The 21038-nt window shown below is 39.0% G+C and overlaps 2 protein-coding genes and 1 long non-coding RNA gene across 3 annotated transcripts in view; 2 read left to right on the top strand and 1 right to left on the bottom strand.

Annotated features, from left to right (window-relative positions):
- The window catches only part of MYO5C (myosin VC), a 33359-nt gene extending 21209 nt beyond the window's left edge, over positions 1 to 12150 (top strand). The window contains exons 27-41 of the mRNA XM_005419654.2: positions 129 to 192; positions 280 to 360; positions 747 to 927; positions 1755 to 1849; positions 2594 to 2656; positions 2858 to 3023; positions 3272 to 3359; positions 4067 to 4162; positions 5110 to 5264; positions 6397 to 6486; positions 7647 to 7797; positions 8203 to 8485; positions 9492 to 9666; positions 10188 to 10268; positions 10526 to 12150. Of these exons, the coding sequence (XP_005419711.1) occupies positions 129 to 192; positions 280 to 360; positions 747 to 927; positions 1755 to 1849; positions 2594 to 2656; positions 2858 to 3023; positions 3272 to 3359; positions 4067 to 4162; positions 5110 to 5264; positions 6397 to 6486; positions 7647 to 7797; positions 8203 to 8485; positions 9492 to 9666; positions 10188 to 10268; positions 10526 to 10678 (1922 nt within the window). The 3' untranslated portion in view covers positions 10679 to 12150. The remainder of the gene's footprint in view (positions 1 to 128; positions 193 to 279; positions 361 to 746; positions 928 to 1754; positions 1850 to 2593; positions 2657 to 2857; positions 3024 to 3271; positions 3360 to 4066; positions 4163 to 5109; positions 5265 to 6396; positions 6487 to 7646; positions 7798 to 8202; positions 8486 to 9491; positions 9667 to 10187; positions 10269 to 10525) is intronic.
- Positions 8322 to 21038, bottom strand: part of LOC115947750 — a 13735-nt gene continuing 1018 nt past the window's right edge. The window contains exons 2-3 of the long non-coding RNA XR_004081602.1: positions 8553 to 8691; positions 8322 to 8461 (exon numbers count right to left, since the gene is read on the bottom strand). This is a non-coding gene — a long non-coding RNA (uncharacterized LOC115947750). The remainder of the gene's footprint in view (positions 8462 to 8552; positions 8692 to 21038) is intronic.
- The window catches only part of GNB5 (G protein subunit beta 5), a 26434-nt gene continuing 21658 nt past the window's right edge, over positions 16263 to 21038 (top strand). The window contains exon 1 of the mRNA XM_031055869.1: positions 16263 to 16392. Within this exon, the coding sequence (XP_030911729.1) occupies positions 16266 to 16392 (127 nt within the window). The 5' untranslated portion in view covers positions 16263 to 16265. The remainder of the gene's footprint in view (positions 16393 to 21038) is intronic.

Below are 21038 nucleotides of genomic sequence, written 5' to 3'. Positions count from 1 at the left end.
TCAGATATATTTACTGAGTACCAGGGAAGTACCTTGTTAGATTTAGGAAGAGGATGGTTTGATCTTTATGATGAAACATGCAGAGAAAATAATGAATTTTATAAACTTTGTGGGGTTTTTTTTTCCAGAAAAGATGTCAGAAGTTACAAAGCAGCTTCTTGAAAGTTATGATTTTGAAGATGTAAGAAGCAGGTAATTTTGTTCTGAGGCATCTTCAAAGAAAGCTTAAGAAATACATTGTGGTTATCTGCACACTAATGGTTCTGCCTTGCATTCTAGACTCTCTACAGAGGATCTGGAACACTTAAATGAGGATGGAGAACTGTGGTTTGCTTATGAGGGCTTGAAAAAAGCCACAAGGTTAGTTCAGTTCTTCAGTGTTTCCAAAACTCCAAGCTGTGACCTAGAAGTTAAATCAAAAGATCAGTGGGTAACAAATTTTACAGTGCAATACTGAACTTCTGTTAAGGAAATGAACAAATGCTACATTATATGATGAGCTGAGCAGTTTAAAATCAGTTGAATAAACTACCAAGCTAGTGAGATAAGTGTGGATGTGTCAGTCAGGAAAATGTGTTTCCTCTGAGATATCATGCATAACTTTCAACTCCTTTAATGCACAGGTGATGTAATGGAATATCTCTGTGTTAATCACAGTACTTTGTTTTCACTTTGTATTAAATTTGACCCATTTAATCAAGGTCGTTCTGCATCTGCCATGTTCTTTCTCCTTTTTGTTTTAACAGAGTATTGGAAAGCCATTTCCAGTCTCAGAAAGAAATATATGAGAAGGAGATTGAAGGTTTGAACTTTAAAGTTGAACATCTTAGTCAAGATATTAATCATCTACAGAAATTATTCCGAGAGGAAAATGACATCAACGATGGCATTCGGCTGGAAGTTAGCAGGCTGACTTCAGAAAATCTGGTAAGATCCAGGCGCAGAAGTACAACCCAGATGTGTTTGTGGCTCTCCAAATATTGTGGACATGTCTTTGAAACCTCAAGGCTCAAACAAATGGGGCCATGTAAGGCAGCACATCCCTGAGGCTCCTTCCCTGCCTGCTGGGGTGGTGTGTAAGGAGACAGCCAAATTTTCTGTCTGAGTGTCCAGCCTGCTGGGGCAGCCTCACAGAGACTTTTTGCCTTATTATTTGCATAAACCTGATTTGAGATTTTTCTCAGAAGCCTCCTCAGAGTTCTGAGGCTTTCCCCACCAGAGGGCAGCTACACATTCCGAAACCAGCCACAGGCACGGCTGCAGAGCCTGACACCTGGTGCTGTGCAAAACGGTCTGACACAAGGAACTCGTGCTGTTCCAGAAGATGCCATTCTGAAAAATAATCGAAGAAATGTTTTCAAAACAGAGTTGCAAAAATTGAAAATAAAAGGAAAAGTTATTTATGATATTATTTTTGTAACTGTTTTATGGAATGTTGAGGGGTTTTTTCACTGTTAATTGAACTAGGGAAATTAAAGCCATAGTGTAATTTCCTTTAAACTAGAACAAAACAATGGTAGCAGTGGGAAAGTCCAAGAATTTTATTAGCTCAATATTTAGTTTTTAAGAGTGGCCAGCAGAAGGTGCCTTGAAAAGTCAAACAAGTCAGGCAAGCAGGCAGCAGAACCTCCCCAGAGCCTCTCTCTGGTTTGAACTATTGGCAGTTCAGGGTTGTGGGGTGACTTAGGAACTACTGCAGGGATTTGAAAAGAAGGAAGGTGCTGAAATACACAAATCTCCTTTTTCTCTCAAAGGTAATCCCAGATCTTAAGCAGCAAGTTGCTGAACTTGAAAATCAAAAATTAGACCTTGAAAACCGTCTTCAAGAGCAGACCATAAAGTTGAAAGGTAATGGTCCCACTATGGTCCCCAATATTTCAGTTGTTTGAGGTGAACTTGATTAATTCCCTGGAACTGAACTTCTAAAATCTGAGTTAATATTCCATCATGACTTCATTGCCTTATTACTTACATTTTTATTAGTAAAATGGAAGAAATGCAATGAAAAATGTGTGTTATATCTCTTCTGAAAAAATAAGATACATGCAAATATGTGCTTTTTTTACCTTTTTGAGGTCATTGAGTTCTGGGGTTTGGAAGTCTCCAAATGTATTCCATAGGGCTCTGCTAAGAATATGTGAAATGGACTATGTCCTTTGGAAACAGTCATAAAAAGGAAAGATCATTTGGAACTTAAGGCATACTCTATGAGGTAGACTTAAGAGACTGCTGCAAAACTCAGAGTGGGAGACAGAGGGAAAAGTTCTTCTCAAATTAGGAAAGCATACTCTGCTGAGAATTTGGAGTGTCTGTAACTGCAGTGTCTTCCTAGGCAACTGATTTAAAATTTATGAGTAGTTTTACTGCCAACTGCAAGAAGTTATTAGTATCAAAATTCTTCATCCCATATAATTGTGTGGTATGGAGTAGTTCCATATTACTCTGATACATTATCTGGCAGATCATTCCATTTCATTAGATAGAAAAAAATTATGAGTGTATGAAAGATTTACTGAATGCTAATACTGAACAGTAAATACCTCTGATTTTGTTTTGGGTTTTGTTTTGGGTTTTGCTGCCATTTATTATTAAAAAAAATGGAAGAGATGTCAAATCGGCTGCATTATGAGCTGGAACGGGACAGGACACCAAGACGGTAAATTTTAATATTTTTTTCAATAAGAAAAAAGTGTTACTACACTATAAGCTGTAGTAACAGAGTTGCTTAAACTCTTAAATTACATTCCACTTAAGATTTGCCTTAGATTGTTTTGTACAGTTAACAACTAATGGACAAGTATCATCTCACTGTGCTTTCACAAAAAATTAAGAGACAAGGCTTCTTACCTATTTTTAGAACTACTGAGGCCCAGAATGAAGTAGACATAAAAGAAAAAGAAAGTCTGAAGGACACAATCCAAGGAATTGAGGGGCTGAGCAATGGTTTGATGCAAGATGAAATCCAGGGTGAACTACAAAGCAAGATAAAGCAAGTGACAACTCGACTTGCTGAGGAAAACATGGTGAGGAAATGAAATTGTCATTAAGAAACTCTACCTGAAATGCAGGATAAAAAGAATGAAATTATGATTTTGAGGTATGGATAGGATGTTTCTTCAATTAATTGAGGGAGAAAAAACATATGAGGGTGCTTCTTCCAGCAAGTATAAATAAAAGCACATCATAATATTTATTGTGCCAATAATGTGAAGCAGTAGAAAATATTTTTTTATTGTGTTTACTCTGAACTCACTGACTTTGGTTATTACAGGATCTTGAAGAAAAGCTAGACATGAAAGACAGAATAATAAAAAAATTAGAAGATCAGATCAAAACTCTGACCAAGACTATTGAAAAATGTAAGCTATTATGTGATTTATTTTTTTAATAGCTTTGAATGCTAAGTGTCTGTTTGAAGAAAAAATATATTTTTAAAAAGCTGGAGTTTGGGGTGGAGGTAGAAATTTAATACCTCAGAAAAATGTGCCAGGGGAATCATCAACACAAATTACATAGAAATCCTTTCCTGGTTTGTTTGTTTTTTCCCCAGCTAAATCATAAGCACACAGGGACCTGGTCTAGATGATAAAGATGAAGGCAGAGGGATAAAGTCCTGCCAACAGCAGTTTATGCACACCCTCACACAAACTCTCTGAGCCAACAGGGTTAGTTAGCATCTCACAAGGAGCCCCTCCTGTGAGCCTTCAAGTGGCAGATGATTCCTGATGTGAAGTTAGTCTGTACAAAGCTCTTACAGACAAATTAATTCTTCACTACAGGATGCTCTCAAAAACATTGCAAAGTTGTCTAATGTAGAGGTGTAACTTTGCTGTTTATTTTTTTTTACTACTGCAAGTAATCCCACTGAATCCAGTGAAGCTCTTCATGAATAATATAAATGTTACTTAACTCATAATGCTTGGAGCCATAAGATAAGAACATTAGTGTGGATAGGGCTTGTACTCTCTTTATTACAGAGAAAACTGCTTTTCTCCAGTAGTTTGCTCTAACGTGACCATTAGCTTAACCACTAACCTGGCAGTAACAGTGCTTTTGTGTTTGACAGCTGAAGCCCACGTGCCCACTGTGCCCAAAGAGTACATTGGAATGATGGAGTACAAAAAAGAGGACGAAGAAAGGATCATTCAAAATCTTATCCTCGGTATTTTAGTAAAACTTGGAATTTTATAAGTCAACAACAATACTCAGAACACTGTAACAAAAACTACATGGTGCCATATTTCACTTTCATTCAAAGATGCCTTTTTCCCCATTCTCTTACCACCAGTACAATTTGTACTGCTCTCTTTCCATTACCAGATATTTCAAGTACAGAAATGCTTTATCTGTGTAAAAATAAGTTCTTTGACTCTACATAATGCTGACTCTGTTATCTTTCTTACTATTTATCCACCTCTAAAGCTTTAAATCCCAAGAGCACATCAGGGACCTCAATTTACTTTCTTCCTGGTCATCTACTAAGTCTGTAAGTTACTGTGCTTATATCCATGTGTGATGGTTGCTTTCCTGTCTGTCCTTGCCATGTCTTCCCTTCACTGAAAGGAACTGTACTTCATGTTTCTCTTGTAGAAAGATTTTGTCCCTCTTCTGAGCTATTTTACAGTATCAGTCTTGCTGCCAAACCAGCTTTTCTCATTAGCTTACAATTAATAGTGAATTTGACAAATTTTCCGTGTACATTTGTACCATTATTAAATTAACAACACCTGCCTTTTCTTCTCACTTTTGGATGTTAATATTTTTGTGAGCAAAGGTGTGGCCCTAAGCAATGCTGGAATTTGGTGGGGCATCCAGTGGGTAGTTAAATGTTATTTGCTTTTTGCAGTTGTTCTGCCTGTCATAGCCCATGCTGGACCTTAGAATTCACTAAAACACTCTCCTATCCCTCAGGAAAATATAATTAATACTCATATGTGAGGAATACTGTTACAGAAGTTGTCATAAACAAGAGATTCTCCAGTAAATCAGTTATCAAGTGACTACAGAAAAGAACTGCAGGAAGGAACAGCATGGCACTTGTCTTTTTTGGAATGATACACTGAAAATTGGATTTTTCCATAATAAACCAGATTATTCTCCTCCATGCAGATTTGAAGCCCCGTGGAGTTGTAGTTAATATGATTCCTGGCCTCCCAGCTCACATCCTGTTCATGTGTGTGAGGTATGCAGATTACCTGAACGATGCTGACATGCTGAAGTCTTTCATGAATGTCACCATTGATGGCATCAAGCAGGTTGTTAAGGTAGGAGCTATGTTTGATTGCACTGTACTGTGCTTTTTGATTTTTAACACAAGGTTTACAAGATGCATGCATGGCACCTGGGGAATGCCAACACTTCCACTTGCCAGTGTTCCTAGAAGGGAATGATAATCATTAGTGACACTTTTTGAGGTTTGTAGTAGCATCCCTGTAAAGTCTCCAGCTGAGGTTCTGCTGTGCTGAACACAGAATCCACAGAATGCATTAACATAAATTATTTTTATCTGAAGGTGTTGTTGACAAAATCATTTAAAGCACTTTACATTTAACAGTGAGTAGCTAATTAGGTGAAGTGCACCTGTGCTTTCAGCACTGTTCAAAGTCAGAGGGACTTCTGAAGGCTGGTATGTCTGGCAGCAAGCTGGTAGTGGGCTCTGAGGAGGTTTTTGCACTGCTTGGCTGCTGGTGTAATTTAACATGTCATCTGTACTGCAGCACTAGAACCCAAACGATTAAAATCAAATTGCCAGCCCGTGTACAAAATTAAATTATAAACAAAAACTGCTATGCTTTATGCATAACAAATTCAGCTCTGTGAATGCTTTGTTATGATTTATAATGGAGTGAAACACCAGACACAGGGAGGAAGCGCAGGCAGGAATGGACTGTGGTTTATGCAGTTGAATGTGTTGTACAGAGAATGCCTATAAGTTTGTACACAAACAAATTTATAGCACAGTTTATCCATTAGAGAAGCTTGTGTTTACTCAGCTAATAAAAATAAGAGATAGATAGTTAGAACTGTGTTTTTATAGTTTTTATAGTTTTTGTAGTGCAGTTTCATTTGTGAATGCAGGTGTTGTTCACACGTCTTTGCAGGAAGCCCTCCAGCACACTACATATCCACAGGAATTGTAAAACTGTTTGTTCAGGGTTATTATTTAGCCTGTCTATTAAGAATACTTAAGCAGTATTTACCAAACAAAAGAGGGATCTTTGCTATGTGTTAGCCTGAAAACAAAGCAGGATTTGTTCAGCCCCTTTCAGGTGCTCTGTGCTCCTTCTGCTATAGATGGGCTCTGTTCTACCAATGCTGTAATGGTCTTATGTTTAATTATTGAATTAACCTTGTGAGACAATACCATAGTAAGACTGCTTTACTTACCATTTTCAGGAACATTCAGAAGACTTTGAGATGTTGTCCTTTTGGCTTTCCAACACATATTATTTTCTTAACTGTTTGAAGCAGTACAGCGGGGAAGAGGTAGGATTGATTTAATAAAATAATTCCATTACTTTTGACAGATTTTAATTGAAATTTAAAATAGCATTAATTAATAACTGTTCACCAGCTCACCAGTGTTCCTTACAGGTATTTATATATTCACATTGCTCTACAGTGGTATTATGTGTCTTATACAAATAATAAGACAGTATAGAATTAATGGATCAAGGGAAATGAAGGAAACATCAAAGTGCTAAATTAGGTTAAAGTCATGACATGGAAACTGCTGCTGATTTTGAATCTTTCCACATAAGTTTAATGGTGGACTTCAGATATCTGACCATATATATATTTAAAACAGCTTTACTATTTTATAATTAGGGCCATTCAAATACTTACTGCTACCAAATTAGAAAAAAACTCTGGAAAGAAGCAAAACAACAAACTTGTCAGGTTTTTCCCTTATTTCACTTGCTTGTTAAGCTAAATCTCATCCTGAGACTCAAGTTTTTTTTCATTCTTTTCAGTTGGAAACTCTGACTGTATTTTTAGGAGGTTTTATAGACTTGGGTGGCCTGAGCTGGGGTTGGAGTCACTCCCTCTCGTGGCCACAGCGGGGTCACTCAGAACCCAAACCTGATAAACTTTATCACCAACACTCTGTAACTGGGGTTGCAGCAGTAGGGAAAGCTCTGAATACAGAATTTGCTTTTAATCTGCGTTCTAATGAATATTGAACACCTCGCATAGGCTAGGATTTGGAGTAGACTTTTGAAGTCAGAACTTTGCTAATGAAAAGTCCAAAAATTATATCCCTTTGCAACAATATGACATAAATGTTTTTGTTTTTCATCACAGTTGAAACAGCTATGTTGTTGGCTTTTTTTATGGGTTTTTATTTTGGGAGGGGAGTGGGTAGGGCAACAAGTGGAGAACAGGGACGGTTTGCTTTCTGTTTAAGAGATCTGGGAGTTGCTCCAAAGTTCATTGACATCTATGCGTGTCTTTCCTTTGGCTTTAGGAGCAGAGCAAACGTCAGCATTAACTGGAAAATTAAGTACAGGAAGCACCCATTGAAATTAGCTTTGACTCATTCTGTGTTCAGCCAGAGATGGAATGAGTAACTCCAACACATTGCAGTAACAATTTATAATTACCACATTATGTGATTTCTAATTATATTTACTACTCACTTATAGGAATTCATGAAGCATAACACTCCACGTCAGAATAAGAACTGTTTGAAGCATTTTGATCTCTCAGAATACAGACAAATTCTCAGTGATTTGGCCATTCAAATATATCACCAATTCATTATTGTAATGGAGAACAACATTCAACACATGATTGGTAAGACAACAGCAATCCAAGAGCACCTAAATGTAGCTGGTGAAGCATATGAGGAAAGCTCACACAGGGCGGCAGAGGGTGGGACAGACTCCTTTCTCCTGACATCTATACTTAGGTGTTCCTGCATGTGTGCTTCTACACATACAAATTTCACTGAATCGTATATTCCCAGACTTTTTCCTCAAAGCTTCCTAGTCTAGGATAATGCTGTGAATCTGAGCAACATCATACAGAAATAAAAGGCTTTGTAAAAATTGTGTGCTCCAGAAGCCTTTGTCAGAATCTTATTTTTCTTGTATCAATTAACTTCTAAAATATCCTGAATGTAAGTTTTGTTCAATAATTAATGTAACCAAAAGGAGCCTTGGGAATTTTGATTTTATGCTACTTTCTGTTGTATTTCAGTACCAGGCATGCTGGAATATGAAAGTCTTCAAGGAATTTCTGGCTTGAAACCTACGGGGTTCCGTAAACGTTCTTCCAGTATAGATGACACGGATACCTACACCATGACCTCTATATTGCAGCAACTCAGCTATTTTTATAGCACTATGTGTCAGAATGGCTTGGACTCTGAGCTCCTAAAGCAGGCAGTGAAGCAGCTTTTCTTTCTGATTGGAGCTGTCACCCTCAATAGTCTCTTCCTCCGCAAGGACATGTGCTCCTGTAGGAAAGGAATGCAGATAAGGTAAAGCCAGTAAAGTTTCAGCAAGCTTGAGAATGAATTTTTAACACTTGTATGTAAGGTCCTTTACCTCTAAGTCACTGGATATTCTGTGACCATTCTGCTGGAAGTAGACAGTTGTTTTTACTTCTTTTGGAAAATCAAATCTTCGTATTTTGGGCTGAGCTTTCTTAATGTGACAACTACAAATTGTTCTTTCCATGGAAACACTAGTGAAAGAAACAGCAGAGAAAATTACAGTCTGAAGCTTAAAGTCAGGCATGATTAGGATTCTTTCCATGCTAGCTCATCCGTGATGTGACCAACAGTATTTTTAATTCTCTCTTACCACAGTGAACAGGTGCAGTGTCCCAGCGCTGGCAGGGATACAAAAGCTGACTTGCATGTTTCATGCTCTGTGACAAGACAGGCACTGGGACAGAGCCTTGGAGGATGTATATTGAGCATCATCTCTCCTGCTGCAAGCATCAAGGAAACATGCTCCTAACTGTTTGCAGAAGAAACAGTGCATTTGTTTTCCATGAGTCAGTCTGCAGGCTCAGGGGAAGGAAAATCAGTAAAATCTTGGCCCATCTGGGAACATTATTAGAAGAAAGCTGATCATCCTTTATAAGCCTGGCCCTGCTTTGTAACAGCAAAGATTGTTCTCATTTCCTGTATATGCTCAGTTGCAAATAAATGTTTTAGTGCCATGCAGTGCAGTAGACAATGCCAGTATATGTAATTTTCTGGAAACAACAGCTAAACTAATAACTCACTTTCTGTTACCCAAGCTTTAAAAAATAGACAATGAAGAAAAAATAAGAATTGAAATATAACAAGGATTTAATTTATAGTTAAATAAGCTATTAATTGTTTGATTTTTATGTCCTGCAGGTATTGTTTTTAGCTTAAAATAATTAATTTGAACACAACATTAGAAGAATCTTTCTTCCTTAGCAGTCTTCAAAGTAACCTGCTTGTCAAGGGGAAGCTGACATTTCTGTTCTTTGTTCATGATTTAACCCAGATGTAATATCAGCTACTTGGAAGAATGGCTTAAGGACAAGAATCTTCAAAGCAGCAATGCCAAAGAAACGTTGGAGCCCCTGTCTCAGGCAGCCTGGCTCCTTCAGGTTAAAAAGATCACAGATGATGATGCCAAGGAAATATGTGAACACTGCACATCTCTTTCTACTGTGCAGGTAATGAACCATCTGTTTTCTTCTGGCAGCACTGATTGCAGAATCTTAGCTATCTAAAATAATTTGTTGCAAAAAGCCATTGGACTTTCATTTCATAAAAGTAGCATTCTTCAGTATTCCACATCATCACTTGTTAAATTGAAATTTTAACTCCTTGTTTCTGATTGCTTTTAGCATTTTAACTACTCCCATGGTGAACACTTTCCTGCTTTGTTGTATCCCACATTATTGTTCCACAATGTGTTTTTTTTAGTATGTCACAGGGTTTTTTTTATTGTTTCCCTTAATAAATTCAGCTCTTTCTACATCTCCTTGATCTGCTGACACCTCTGGAAATGAGTCATAGCAATCATCATATATGTAACAACTCAGTAGGTGACAAGTCAAAATTCTCTCTTTACTGTAAAATGTTTTCCTGAAACTTTAATTAAATATCAGTAAGAATGTCATAATAATGTTTAGTTCTTTTTGTCTTCTCCCTTTTTATGACACACTAAAATAGTCTTCTGTAATTTGAGCAGATAGTTAAGATCCTGAACTCATACACTCCAATAGATGACTTTGAGAAAAGAGTGACTCCATCCTTTGTTCGGAAGGTCCAGGTAAGAGCTGCCCCTGCTGTTTCTATATTCAGCTCACAAGGTGCTTCACACACATGAGTTTTAATGCTTTACAGTTGTACTTGGCCTTTACATCACATTATTACTAAGTAGCTCATCTTCTAGACACTTGAAAGTGATGCAAGCAAATCTGCTTAACATCATGGAAAAGCAAGATTTGCCATGGGAAGAAAGCAATGTACTGGCTTTGCTTTGATTCTTAATTCATTGTTTTCACACTCTTTCTGTTCTGCTTTCAGGCTATGCTAAACAACCGTGAGGATGTCCCACAGCTGATGCTTGATACCAAGCATCTCTTCCAAGTGACGTTTCCTTTCACCCCCTCTCCACATGCTTTGGAACTGATACAAGTCCCCAGCAGCTTCAAACTTGGCTTTCTCACGAGGGTTTAATAAAGCCAGTGAATTGGTATTTCCTCAGAGACTCTATAAAGGCAGCAGACTGTCATGGTTCATTTCACCAGCTGCTGGATAGTATGGCAGTGTGCAGTGAATTAAGCTGTTAAAAACTTGTTCCTTGGTCAAGACTTGAAGAGTAGGAGTAATTTTGTCTTGTTATTTCCTTCTCCCTTTTCTTACTCTTCTTCCTTCATTTCAGTCCTATAAGAAGAACTTTATATCATCACCTGGACACAAAGCTTACCATACAGTTTTTAGTCCACAGCTGACAAGAAAAGCATTTATCTGACAAGTTTGCATTGCTGCCCTGTCAGCAGCAGTCAGAGGGGAAGACTGGCATGTGATAGATGTTACTGCTTTACAATTTTCTTTGCCTTCACTTCCTGTAATGAGAGGGGGTTTTTTTCTTCCCAAGGCAATTCAGTTTTTTGCCTTGATATATTTGAGACTGGCTTTCACCTTTCTGTGAAGAGGGGAACTGAGATCAATCTAAGAGAATGGCTGTTACAAACCCACAATGTCTTTTTGTAGGTGGGCTGGCTCGGCTCTCTGAGTGCTTGCACTGCAGCTCAGGCACTCTGCACAGCTCCTTGGCCAGAGCAGGGACTCAGGTGCTCTTCTTGGAGACAGGTTTCAGTTCTGTTCTCTGCAGTGCCAAGTTTGGATTCAATATCAGTTATTGTAATAGAAAAGTTAGATATAAAATTCATGCTATGATCCAGGTTTGAAGTACAAGCTTGGTTCTCTGAAAGGCAGGAGTCATCTCCTGGTTTGGTTCCATCCTCAGTGCACTGTATTTCAGAATACACAGTGAGTATGCACACATCACCTTCCTGCCTTTCTCATTTTGCTGGTTTCCCTCCTCCAGTCCAGAGATTGAATAGGAGTAGATGCAGCAACTGTGGTCTGGTGTTAATGATAAACCAAGCTTAATTCCTTACATTTCACCTTTATTTAAGTAATTTCAGTTGCAGGATCCTTAAATGCAGAAATGGCCTCCTTTCTGCTTTGTTCAGCCTTCTCCCTGTGCTCAGGGAGTAAAACATAACTTTATTTAGTTCTGGACCCTGTCAGAACAGCAGGGGAAATAGCATTCACCTCACCACAAGGGTGACTGTCCTTAAATAGGTAACTAATGCTGGGTTTCTAACTACTCTGTTTGCCATAGTTATTAAAATCAAGTACTAAAGCTCTGAAATAGCTAAAGGATTATAATGAATTGGATTAATTTAAGGAACAATTTCTTTGATTTTTTTTTTTTTACTATTACTACAGTGTTAGTACTTGTTTAATTTCACAAACTACCTTTAAGCATGAAGAGGGAATCATTCTTGCTATTTAGTGTTGCTGGTGCTTACCATGTACAGTGTCATATTCCTCATGATATCCGCAGAGATACAGTCAAAATATATGAAGGAAACATTTTGTGGTTTGTTCAATAACAATAAAAGCTGTACAAAAGATCACACATGTAGGTAGACTATTTTAACATATTAAATAAAGTAGTTTTAAATCAATTTGTAGTTCTTTGTGTGATGCAATAGTTACGTTTTTAGTATGGAATCGTTTGAAAGAAGTTACTTGGAACTACGTGAACATTTGTGAGTGTTGTCAGTCTTGTACTGCACCAGAAACATTTATTTAATTTAGTTGCTTTGCTGTAACATTGTGTCTCTTCCTGTCAGCATTGTGTGCTGTCCTTGGCTCCTTATGAATTTCTGGAAATAGTTTAATGGAAGCAACTTTTGTTGCTGCAAATTGTGCACAGGCGTTTTTTGCAGCTCCTGGAGCTGTGTGTCTGTTACCTGGGCTGACGTGAGGGAAATCACAGCCCACTCTTGCATCCACATCACAGAGAAGTGTCAAGGTGTGTGTGCTGTTGTGACAAAAATTGTTGATGAAGGAAAACTGTTCTGACAATTTGATGCTACTTTGAGAGCTTTTTGTGGAGTGTGCTATTAATGCTGTGTATGCAAACAACAAGGTATATTTTTAAAACAACATTTAAAATTATCCAGCTTACTGTATGCTCTCAGAACTTATCTTGCTTTTGCTGATATTAATGCCTTCAGACAGAATTTAAATGCAAAACTATTTTGTTCTCTGTTATTCTTCTGATTATAAGGAGCAGTTTTAGTGAAGGGCATTAGTGAGGTTAACTTTCCTAGGATGATGCTAAAGGAGAAAGGTATTTCATTCAACTGGGAAAGTGTTGAATGGTGATCCTCACTGCAGTGGGGAAGCACTGCAGTGGCTTATGGAGAGATGTGTAAGATGCTTTTGGCATTTTTGGATGTGTTTAGACTTGTGACTCCTGCAGTTTCTGGGAATAGAGCTCAGCAGCACAGGTGGTCCCTTTCAGTCCTGTGCTCCCATAATATTCTAATAAAAAATGATTAGGACTGGTTACTTTTACACAAGTCTCGACTGGGATGAGGTTCAGGTCTGTCTTTTTTCCCTCAGATCCCCTTGACTACCAAATGTGAAATCTAATGGCATTAATTCAGTTCCTTCCATAGAGTCTTAATAATAGATGTGACCTTTGGCAGTTCTTAAATTTTTCAGACATGTTTTCGTAAATATCCCCAAATTTTTTTCAAAGAGTGCAAGAAAAGCAGCAATTTTTAATCCTATTGACTTTAAATTTACTGTCTTAGAACAGGAGAATTGTAGAAGTATAACCAAGGAAAAGCCAGCATGGACACTAATCAATTTGTTAGGCTTGTAAGTTTTTTTTAAGAATATGAGATAAACTTAATATTGGTGGTGCTGTATGTCAGAATACCAAGTTGATAGTTGGAAAAATCAGTTGTCAGTCACCTCCCTAGTATATTTCAACTTTAGTATTTGTTAACAAGCAAATATTCATAAACAAACCATCCAAAAAACTGCTGTATGGACCAGGTAGGTAAGGTCTGGCTTGCCTAATAGTTTCTGTTCTTTATTCTGTGTTCTAAAAGAAGGCAGTTAAAATAAAGTCATTATCAGTAATCCCCAGTATGTAACTGATCTGAGGTGATGCAACTGGAGAGGCTGAGCTTAAAATACCTTTAAGTAGAATTAATAGGAAGGTTGTCTTTCTACGTTAGCAGCTGCACAGGGCTTACTTAGCCATCTTGAGAATCTCCAGGTTCTTGCTCTCTGAAAAGGTGGGTAATTTTTTTTTTATTTTACAACAAGATTCATTGTACAGAATTTATCTGTAATAACACATTTCTTAATGATTCACCATCTTTAAATTTCTAATGTAGATTTAAAAACCTAGTAAGGTTCAAAATTCAGGCTACAGTGCTAGAACTTGTAATGGTTTTAGGCCTTTTTGCTCTAAATATCTTTGTAAAATTGTCATAGTGATGGATTTGTATACTGTGTCAGGAGCAATACTGCTTTTTAATTATTCAGAACTTTTGGTGGCTTCTCTTGTAGTAGAATTTTATAATGTGTCATAATCTTAGCTAAAGTAAAATACTGATAGCAGGTATGATTCCTCCTGTACATTACTCCAGCGAATTCTCATATTTTATCAAAGATTAATTCTGCCCAGAGTATTTATTCCATGCCTAATAGATCCTTGTCAAAAGTGTCTGGAGCTACTGATGACATTTCATTCAAATAAGATCAGTGGTTCCTCAGGGATCACTAATTCTGAGAACCTTGGAATAACAACTTATTCAGTTGTCAATGTCCAGTTTTAAGGATCTAGGAGAGCTGAGCCCAGGCACTGCAGGCATTTTACAGCACTGAGAAGCTCCCTGGAAAGGGTGGCAGCTTGTCTTGGGTTCACATTTGCAAAAAAATAGATTAAAAGCTTCAGGCCATATTTGCTGCTTTCATCAAGTGGAATATAAACCTCCTTGACTCTTGACTGAAATCTCCATGCAAATTTTAAACTATTACACTGCAGTTCCTTCCATGACAGATTTCTTCTTTCCACGTGTTTTGGGATGAAGTCATGCATCCCCTGGAGACAACACCAAAACTTTTATTGACTTAAAAGTGGGCAGGATTTCTGCATTTATTGTCTTACTTTTCAAACAGTCCACTGAAATACGTAAGCATAAATAGCAGGATGGAGACAAGTACACAGAGCAAAGTTTGATTTGACTTTTGTATAATGTCCAGCCAGACAAATTCTAAAATGTCATAGGTCATTGAATTTCTTTTGTTCCATTTAAATCTCTCTTATGATAACTACTTCTGATTGTTTACCACAAATTCATTTGTTACGTACAAGTCTAAATATTGTTTAAAACTTGATTTTTAGAAGAGGTGAAAGGTCTTGTTTTCCCTATGAAAAATGTACAGACAAAAATGACACTGCAATATTATTCTCATTTGTTTGTCTGACTCTCAAGTAGTTTTTAATACTGTGTTGGTATCTTTGATCTTAGAGATGCCTGGCTTGAGAACAAAAGTGGATTTCTAATGACCCAGCTGTCAGTGTGCTTGAAGCATCAATTTCTGCTCAAACAGCATATTGATCATAATATTCTGTAGCTGCTGCTGACCAAATCCTAGGTCATATTTTCAGCTTTAAAAATAATGCATAATAATGACTATTTTATAATGCAGTGGAAAAAAGAAAATTTATTTATCAGTGCAGGTTTCTCAGAAGTCCAGCTGTTGCTGTGGATTTCAGGTTATTATCTGCTGGCAATGGCTAAGTACAAATTAAAAGTACTTTCCCACATGTAGTGAACCCATATGCACAGCACATCTTGTAATGGTGTGCAAATATGTTTTGCTATATGTTTTTCTTCATTAAAAAAGACTCTGCAGAGCACGTGACTGTCTTGTATACAGTGACAGTTCATCCAGCTCGAGAGATTAGTCACAGAGGGAGATTATCCAGCCTACAGATGTCTATATACAGCCTAGGCTCCTTAGCTGGCAGTGGTGGGAAGCTCTGTGCTCGACTTTGTGCATTGCAAAAAATGCATATTTTATTATTGGCTCTTCACAAATATTAAAATGAATATTATATGTGTTATGTTAGAAACTTATGCTGTTTAAATTTTCTTAAGTAGTGTGTTAAGTATAGTTTTAGGTTATAATGTTAAAATAGAAACTGTGCTATGTAAGATACTTTTTTAAAGAGAGGACTCGCAGCGAGGTACCAGCCACAGGACACCTGAATCTGTCAGAGAAAGAGAATTTATTGCTCCCTTATCAGAAGAAACTAACTTCTTCCTCCCTCACTCATGCTTGAAGAGCCGTCAGGATTAAGAGGAAGAAGCTGACACTGACCAGACAGAATCCTGTGTTTGAATGGAATTTATGCGTCATGTATGAGGTGTATGAATATGCAACAGGTTATTGTTTTTAAGGGTTAATCCTCTGTTAATGTGTGTCCTTTTTTGGGCCTATGCTGCCCAGAAAAAGATACCCAAACATCCATAACTCTTTGTTTCTGTTGTCTCATATTGTCAATTCAAATAGTCCAAATTATTATTACCCTAATTATATCACTATTTTTATAATCATTAATATTAAACTTTTAAAATTTTAAAAACAAGTAATTGGCGTTTTTCACACGCATGCTTTCCTCCTCCTTCTCTTTCAGCTCTGGTGACCCACCAAGATGGACCAGACCTTTTTAGCAATTGTGTTTGGTCCCTGTGACAAGTGCAGCAAAGAGAAGCCCCTGAGGCCCGTGTCTGTGAAATCAGAACAACGCAGCTACTGCTCGCTCTGCGTGGAGATGGTACGTCATGGTGTCACTGCCACTGGTGTCACTGCCACTGTCCCACTGATGTCACTGTCTCACTGGTGTCACTACCTCTGGTGTCACTGCCGCGCTGTGGGCACTGCCAGCAGCAGGGAATGGAGCAGGGGTCTCTGAAGTTGCATTTTTCTGAACAGCAGAGAAGCATTGCTAGACCCACAGACTGCCAGACAAACACCTGATGTTTCCACAAACCTACAAGTGAGGTGGCCACAGGGTTCAAGAATATTTTTTATGATTCCTGATTTGAAAATGGCCACAAGCCTTTTACCCTAGGGTACCACACTTGCTATGCAAGTGTTATGTGCCCATCTCTTCCCTGAGATCCAGAAACACAGAATCACAGAATAGTGAGGTTGGAGGAGACCTCTAAGATCATCAACTCCAACCTATGTCCTAACACCTCAACCAGACTATATCACAAAGTGCCATGTCCAGTCTTTTTTTAAACACATCCAGAGATGGTGATTCTACCACCTCCCTGGGAAGAGCATTCCAGTACTTTATTATTCTTTTGGTGAAAAATTTCTTCTTAATATCCAACCTATACCTTCCCTGAAGGTGTGCTCTGCTTGGCCTATGATCTTGAGTTTACCTCGCTTGCCTTTGAAAGAACTTACCACCACCAACAACAAAATATTAAATCATCACAACAAAGTCATTCACTAGAGACAGGGGAGATGACATTCACCTAGTCTGTCTCAGACACCAGTGGAGGGCTGTCACAACTCCTTTGTGCCCACATTTCCTGCTGTGACCAGGTTGTCTCCTGGGCTATCTGCAGTACTTGGGTCAGAGCTGGAAGTTGCTACAATGAGGATAAGGTGGGAAAAAGTTGCAGAGCAGTGGAATGTCTTCTGTTGGAGGCTTTCTAAGTTCCAGCAATTAGTGGTGAGGTGATATCCCATTCTCCTGGTAGGGTGCTCTGTTCCAGAGACATCACAGTGGGGTTTTTTTAGGTGAAACACACAGCTAAGGTCATGAACCTGTGTGGCTATTGAAGAGCTGGCCTCCAAAACTCCTTTTGTAAACTTCAGAATTTTGCTGTCCAGCTTGCAGTAGTTTTATTTCATCTTCCTAAACCATTGTGCATTATCAGTTGGAGAAGACATCCATCACTGTTTCCTCCCCAGAAGTGTTCTCTACTCTAAGGTCCAACAGTTTGTTGTGTTTGAGTGTCAGATGAAATGATCTCTGCAGAAATGCTAAAAGGCTTAGCAAGCTGTGTTTACACAGCACTGTTGTTCAGGCAGATGAGAGCACTGATTTGGAGGTGTAGGTGGTACATGTGTACACTTTACTGGCTGACACAGCACATTCCCATGCATTACTTTGTTTAGGAGGAAGTTTAGATGTAATGACTGTGAGACAAAAGGCAGCCCCTTCCCAGTTTATTTGCTTCTCCCGACTGAAATTGCTGCTTTGTTCAGGTCCTTCTTGGCCAACAGCCTTCTTGGCTATTTATTCAGTAAATTTTTGCATGACTTGATAAATGCATGCTGGAATTGCAGGAAACTGGCTGTTTGTTATTTACAGTTCCTGCAACTTTCTCCCTGTTATTGGCAGTAAGGAGGTCAGACTTAGCAGCTGGAACAGCTGGTAGGTGGAAGCAGCCTGAGACTTCAGGAGGAATTGCATCAGTACCTAACAGCCTGTTAGGCTTCCTATTGGCACTGCAGAGGGGCCTGGGGCTTTCTGGTAGATCTGGCTTTACCTTGCTTCATATTTTCTAAAAGGTTTAAAAGCAGATATTCAGAACACAGAGAGCTCTTTGCACTAGCACAGAAATACACACAAGTAGGGAAATTCCATCCTTGACTTTGAAATTGTTTTTTTCAGAGCTGTGTGTACGCTTTGGCTTATATCAAAATGCACTCTATATCCTTTGCCAGTTGTGTTTGTGGATGCATGTTCATTGTGGTGTCTAACTGGCTGATCTTTCTGCAGCTCCCTGATGTGCCCATGCAGCTCCTAATTTCAGTCCAGCAGATGTACACATGCATTTTCATCAGCCAGTCTTGGTGATTTCCCCAAAAACAACATATGTCAAGGGATAACAGAATTAGAAACTGCTGATTCCCACTGTTGACATCATCCTACTTCAATTGTTTGCCTTTTAGACAAAATAATCTTCTTCCCCTAGGGTTTTGCCTGCTTTGGAGTTTGGTGCTAATCAGTAGAAACTCAATGTTTGCTGGTTTAGATTCACCACAAAATTAGCTTACAACTTGAAAAGATATCAGCTGCTGAATTAGTGAGAAAGGAAACTTATTTTAAAGGCCTGGCTTTTGAGGTAGGCAACAATTAGTTTTATGCTGCTAGATCCTTCATTTTCCCCAGTGTTACTATTACCAGAGCAGGACCAACTTTCTTCCATGGACCCCCATCACTCATCACTGCAATCTGGTGTATTGCCATGTGTGGCACTCCTTGATGTAGTACTAAGCTATCAACTATTGACTCAGCCCTGGTTCATTTTATTTAAAGCTCCCAATTGGCCTTACTCTAACCTGTATTTTTACATGGTTAGTTAATGATAGCATGGGCAGTTAAGCAGGAGTTGGTCAGATGAATTAAATACTTAACTTTTTTTTTCAAACTAGTGAAATATACATTGTGTATCACACAGTTCTACAGCTCAGTCTGTTCTGTAGAGGCTTCCCTGTCACCTCCTGGCTCTGCTGACCCCATCATCTCAGGATTAGTATCACATATCAGCCTGCACATGTCGGGTTCCCAAAGACTCTCACCTTCTGTGCTGTTCTTTGTAGACTTTTTAATCCCATTCCACAAGGCAGTGAGACTGTTCACATCAGTAAGGCAAGAAGCTGGATTTTTCACTGTTAGAACTATGCCAACTGTCTGACACATAGGTGTTATCTATGCCAAATTCCTGAGAGCTGATGCATTCCTGTAGAGGCAAAGAAATTTCCTACAGGCCTTTTGTTGAGTTTAACTTCTGGGCCTCTCCACACTTATCAGGTGTCAGAAATAAGGTATTTGTTATAGACTGGAATCCTTCAAAAATGAAATTTCTTCTTCAGAATCTACTTCTGCTTTTCCCCCAGGACACAGCTACATTATTGAGTTTAATATAAGTAGGTTTAATTTTTCAGACCTGAATATAATGCATGGGAAGAAGCTTTCTGTCACTTTCCTGCTAAAAGATTTTTGAGTTTCTTGGGTTTGCTTTTTCCTGTTCTTTTGGTATCACTTTAAAAATACTCAGTTTTTATTACCTTGGCATAGTCTGTGCTGGAAGGCATTTGCAATATGCTGATCACTCTTGGGAGCTTTGAAGGATGTTCCTTTACCCAGCAGTGTGTGAACCCCTAGCTTACACTGCCTACATTTTCTTTAGTGATGAGTTCAGGGTTACCTACACGGCCATCAGGCAGATTGGGTTAGATCACACCAGTTTCTGTGGACAGTGACTGGAAATAGATCCACTGCATTTGATTCCCAGTGAAGTAACCTGGCTTCTGCCTGCAGAGCTATTGACTAAAAGGGCCCTTGTGGACATGGCCAGACAGGGGCCGAGTTCAGCTCCAGAGTGATGGTGAAGAGCTCACAGCTCTGCCTCTGCATCCCGGTTGGACAGCAACACTGCTTCTAAACCCAGTGTGGGAAGGGACTTTTATTTTCTCTGAGACCCACACTTCATCCAGGATGTGCCCAGAGTCCAAACAACAGCTGCAAACAAGCGTTTTCTTATCTCCCTCTCCAATCTTGGCACATCCCCAGGTTGAACAATAGCCACTGGATTGTCTATTTTCTGGCTAAAGGGAGATAATGGGGGTCAATTTGCACAGAGTTACTCCTTGTAGATCAAGGACAATTCTGTAATAAAAAGGGGACATTTTCAAGGAACTCCCAGGGAACAAAAAGCTGTGTGCCATGGTTCTTTCTCTGGAAGCATCAGCTGCTCCCTGTGCCCAGCACATATTCATATGAGCAGAACCCAAAGAACTGAGCCCCTGGGTTCATGCCACACCAAAGTGGCGGTCTATTTATTACCTTTTTGGGATTTTGGAAACTGCTCTGTTTCAAGAGATGGGAATGCCACAGACTCTACTGTGCACATCTGAGAGTAGGATATACAAGGGGTACAAGGGGTAGCTTCTCTAAAGGAGAGGAAAAAAAAGGAAAGGAACCCTAATAACACCAAATTTAAAAATCAGGAATTCAAAGCATAGTAGAGAGAAGAGTTTTCATTGCTGCATCTGTCCTGTTGGCCCAGGAACTGAGCCAGAGACCTGCATAGCTGATTCTCCCAGTACCCCCTACCCACAGGAGTATCAGGGAGTGATGGAGCTAAGATGGGACTTGATAACCCTGGACAAGATCTGTCTTCCCAATCTGGTATTTTAAAATGCCATTGGGGTGACCGGTGGCCTTTTTTTCCTTCTTTCTCCCACATTGTGCAACTTGTACAAACAAGTTTAGGTATATAGCAGAAAAAGCCATTGGCATGTGTTTCTGGGGAAATGAAACCTTTGGGCTGTGAAGAGGGCCTGGGATATGTGTAGGAGAGGGGCAGGAGGTGAGGCTGGTCCCAGCTGCCGGCCTGGACACCACTGGGATGCTGGAGCAGGGGGTGCTGCAGCCAGCAGGACCGAGGATGCTGCA

Source organism: Geospiza fortis, unplaced genomic scaffold (genome assembly GCF_000277835.1).
Source record: "Geospiza fortis unplaced genomic scaffold, GeoFor_1.0 scaffold171, whole genome shotgun sequence".
Classification (NCBI taxonomy): Eukaryota; Metazoa; Chordata; class Aves; order Passeriformes; family Thraupidae; genus Geospiza; species Geospiza fortis.
This window is presented reverse-complemented; position numbering and strand designations above follow the sequence as displayed.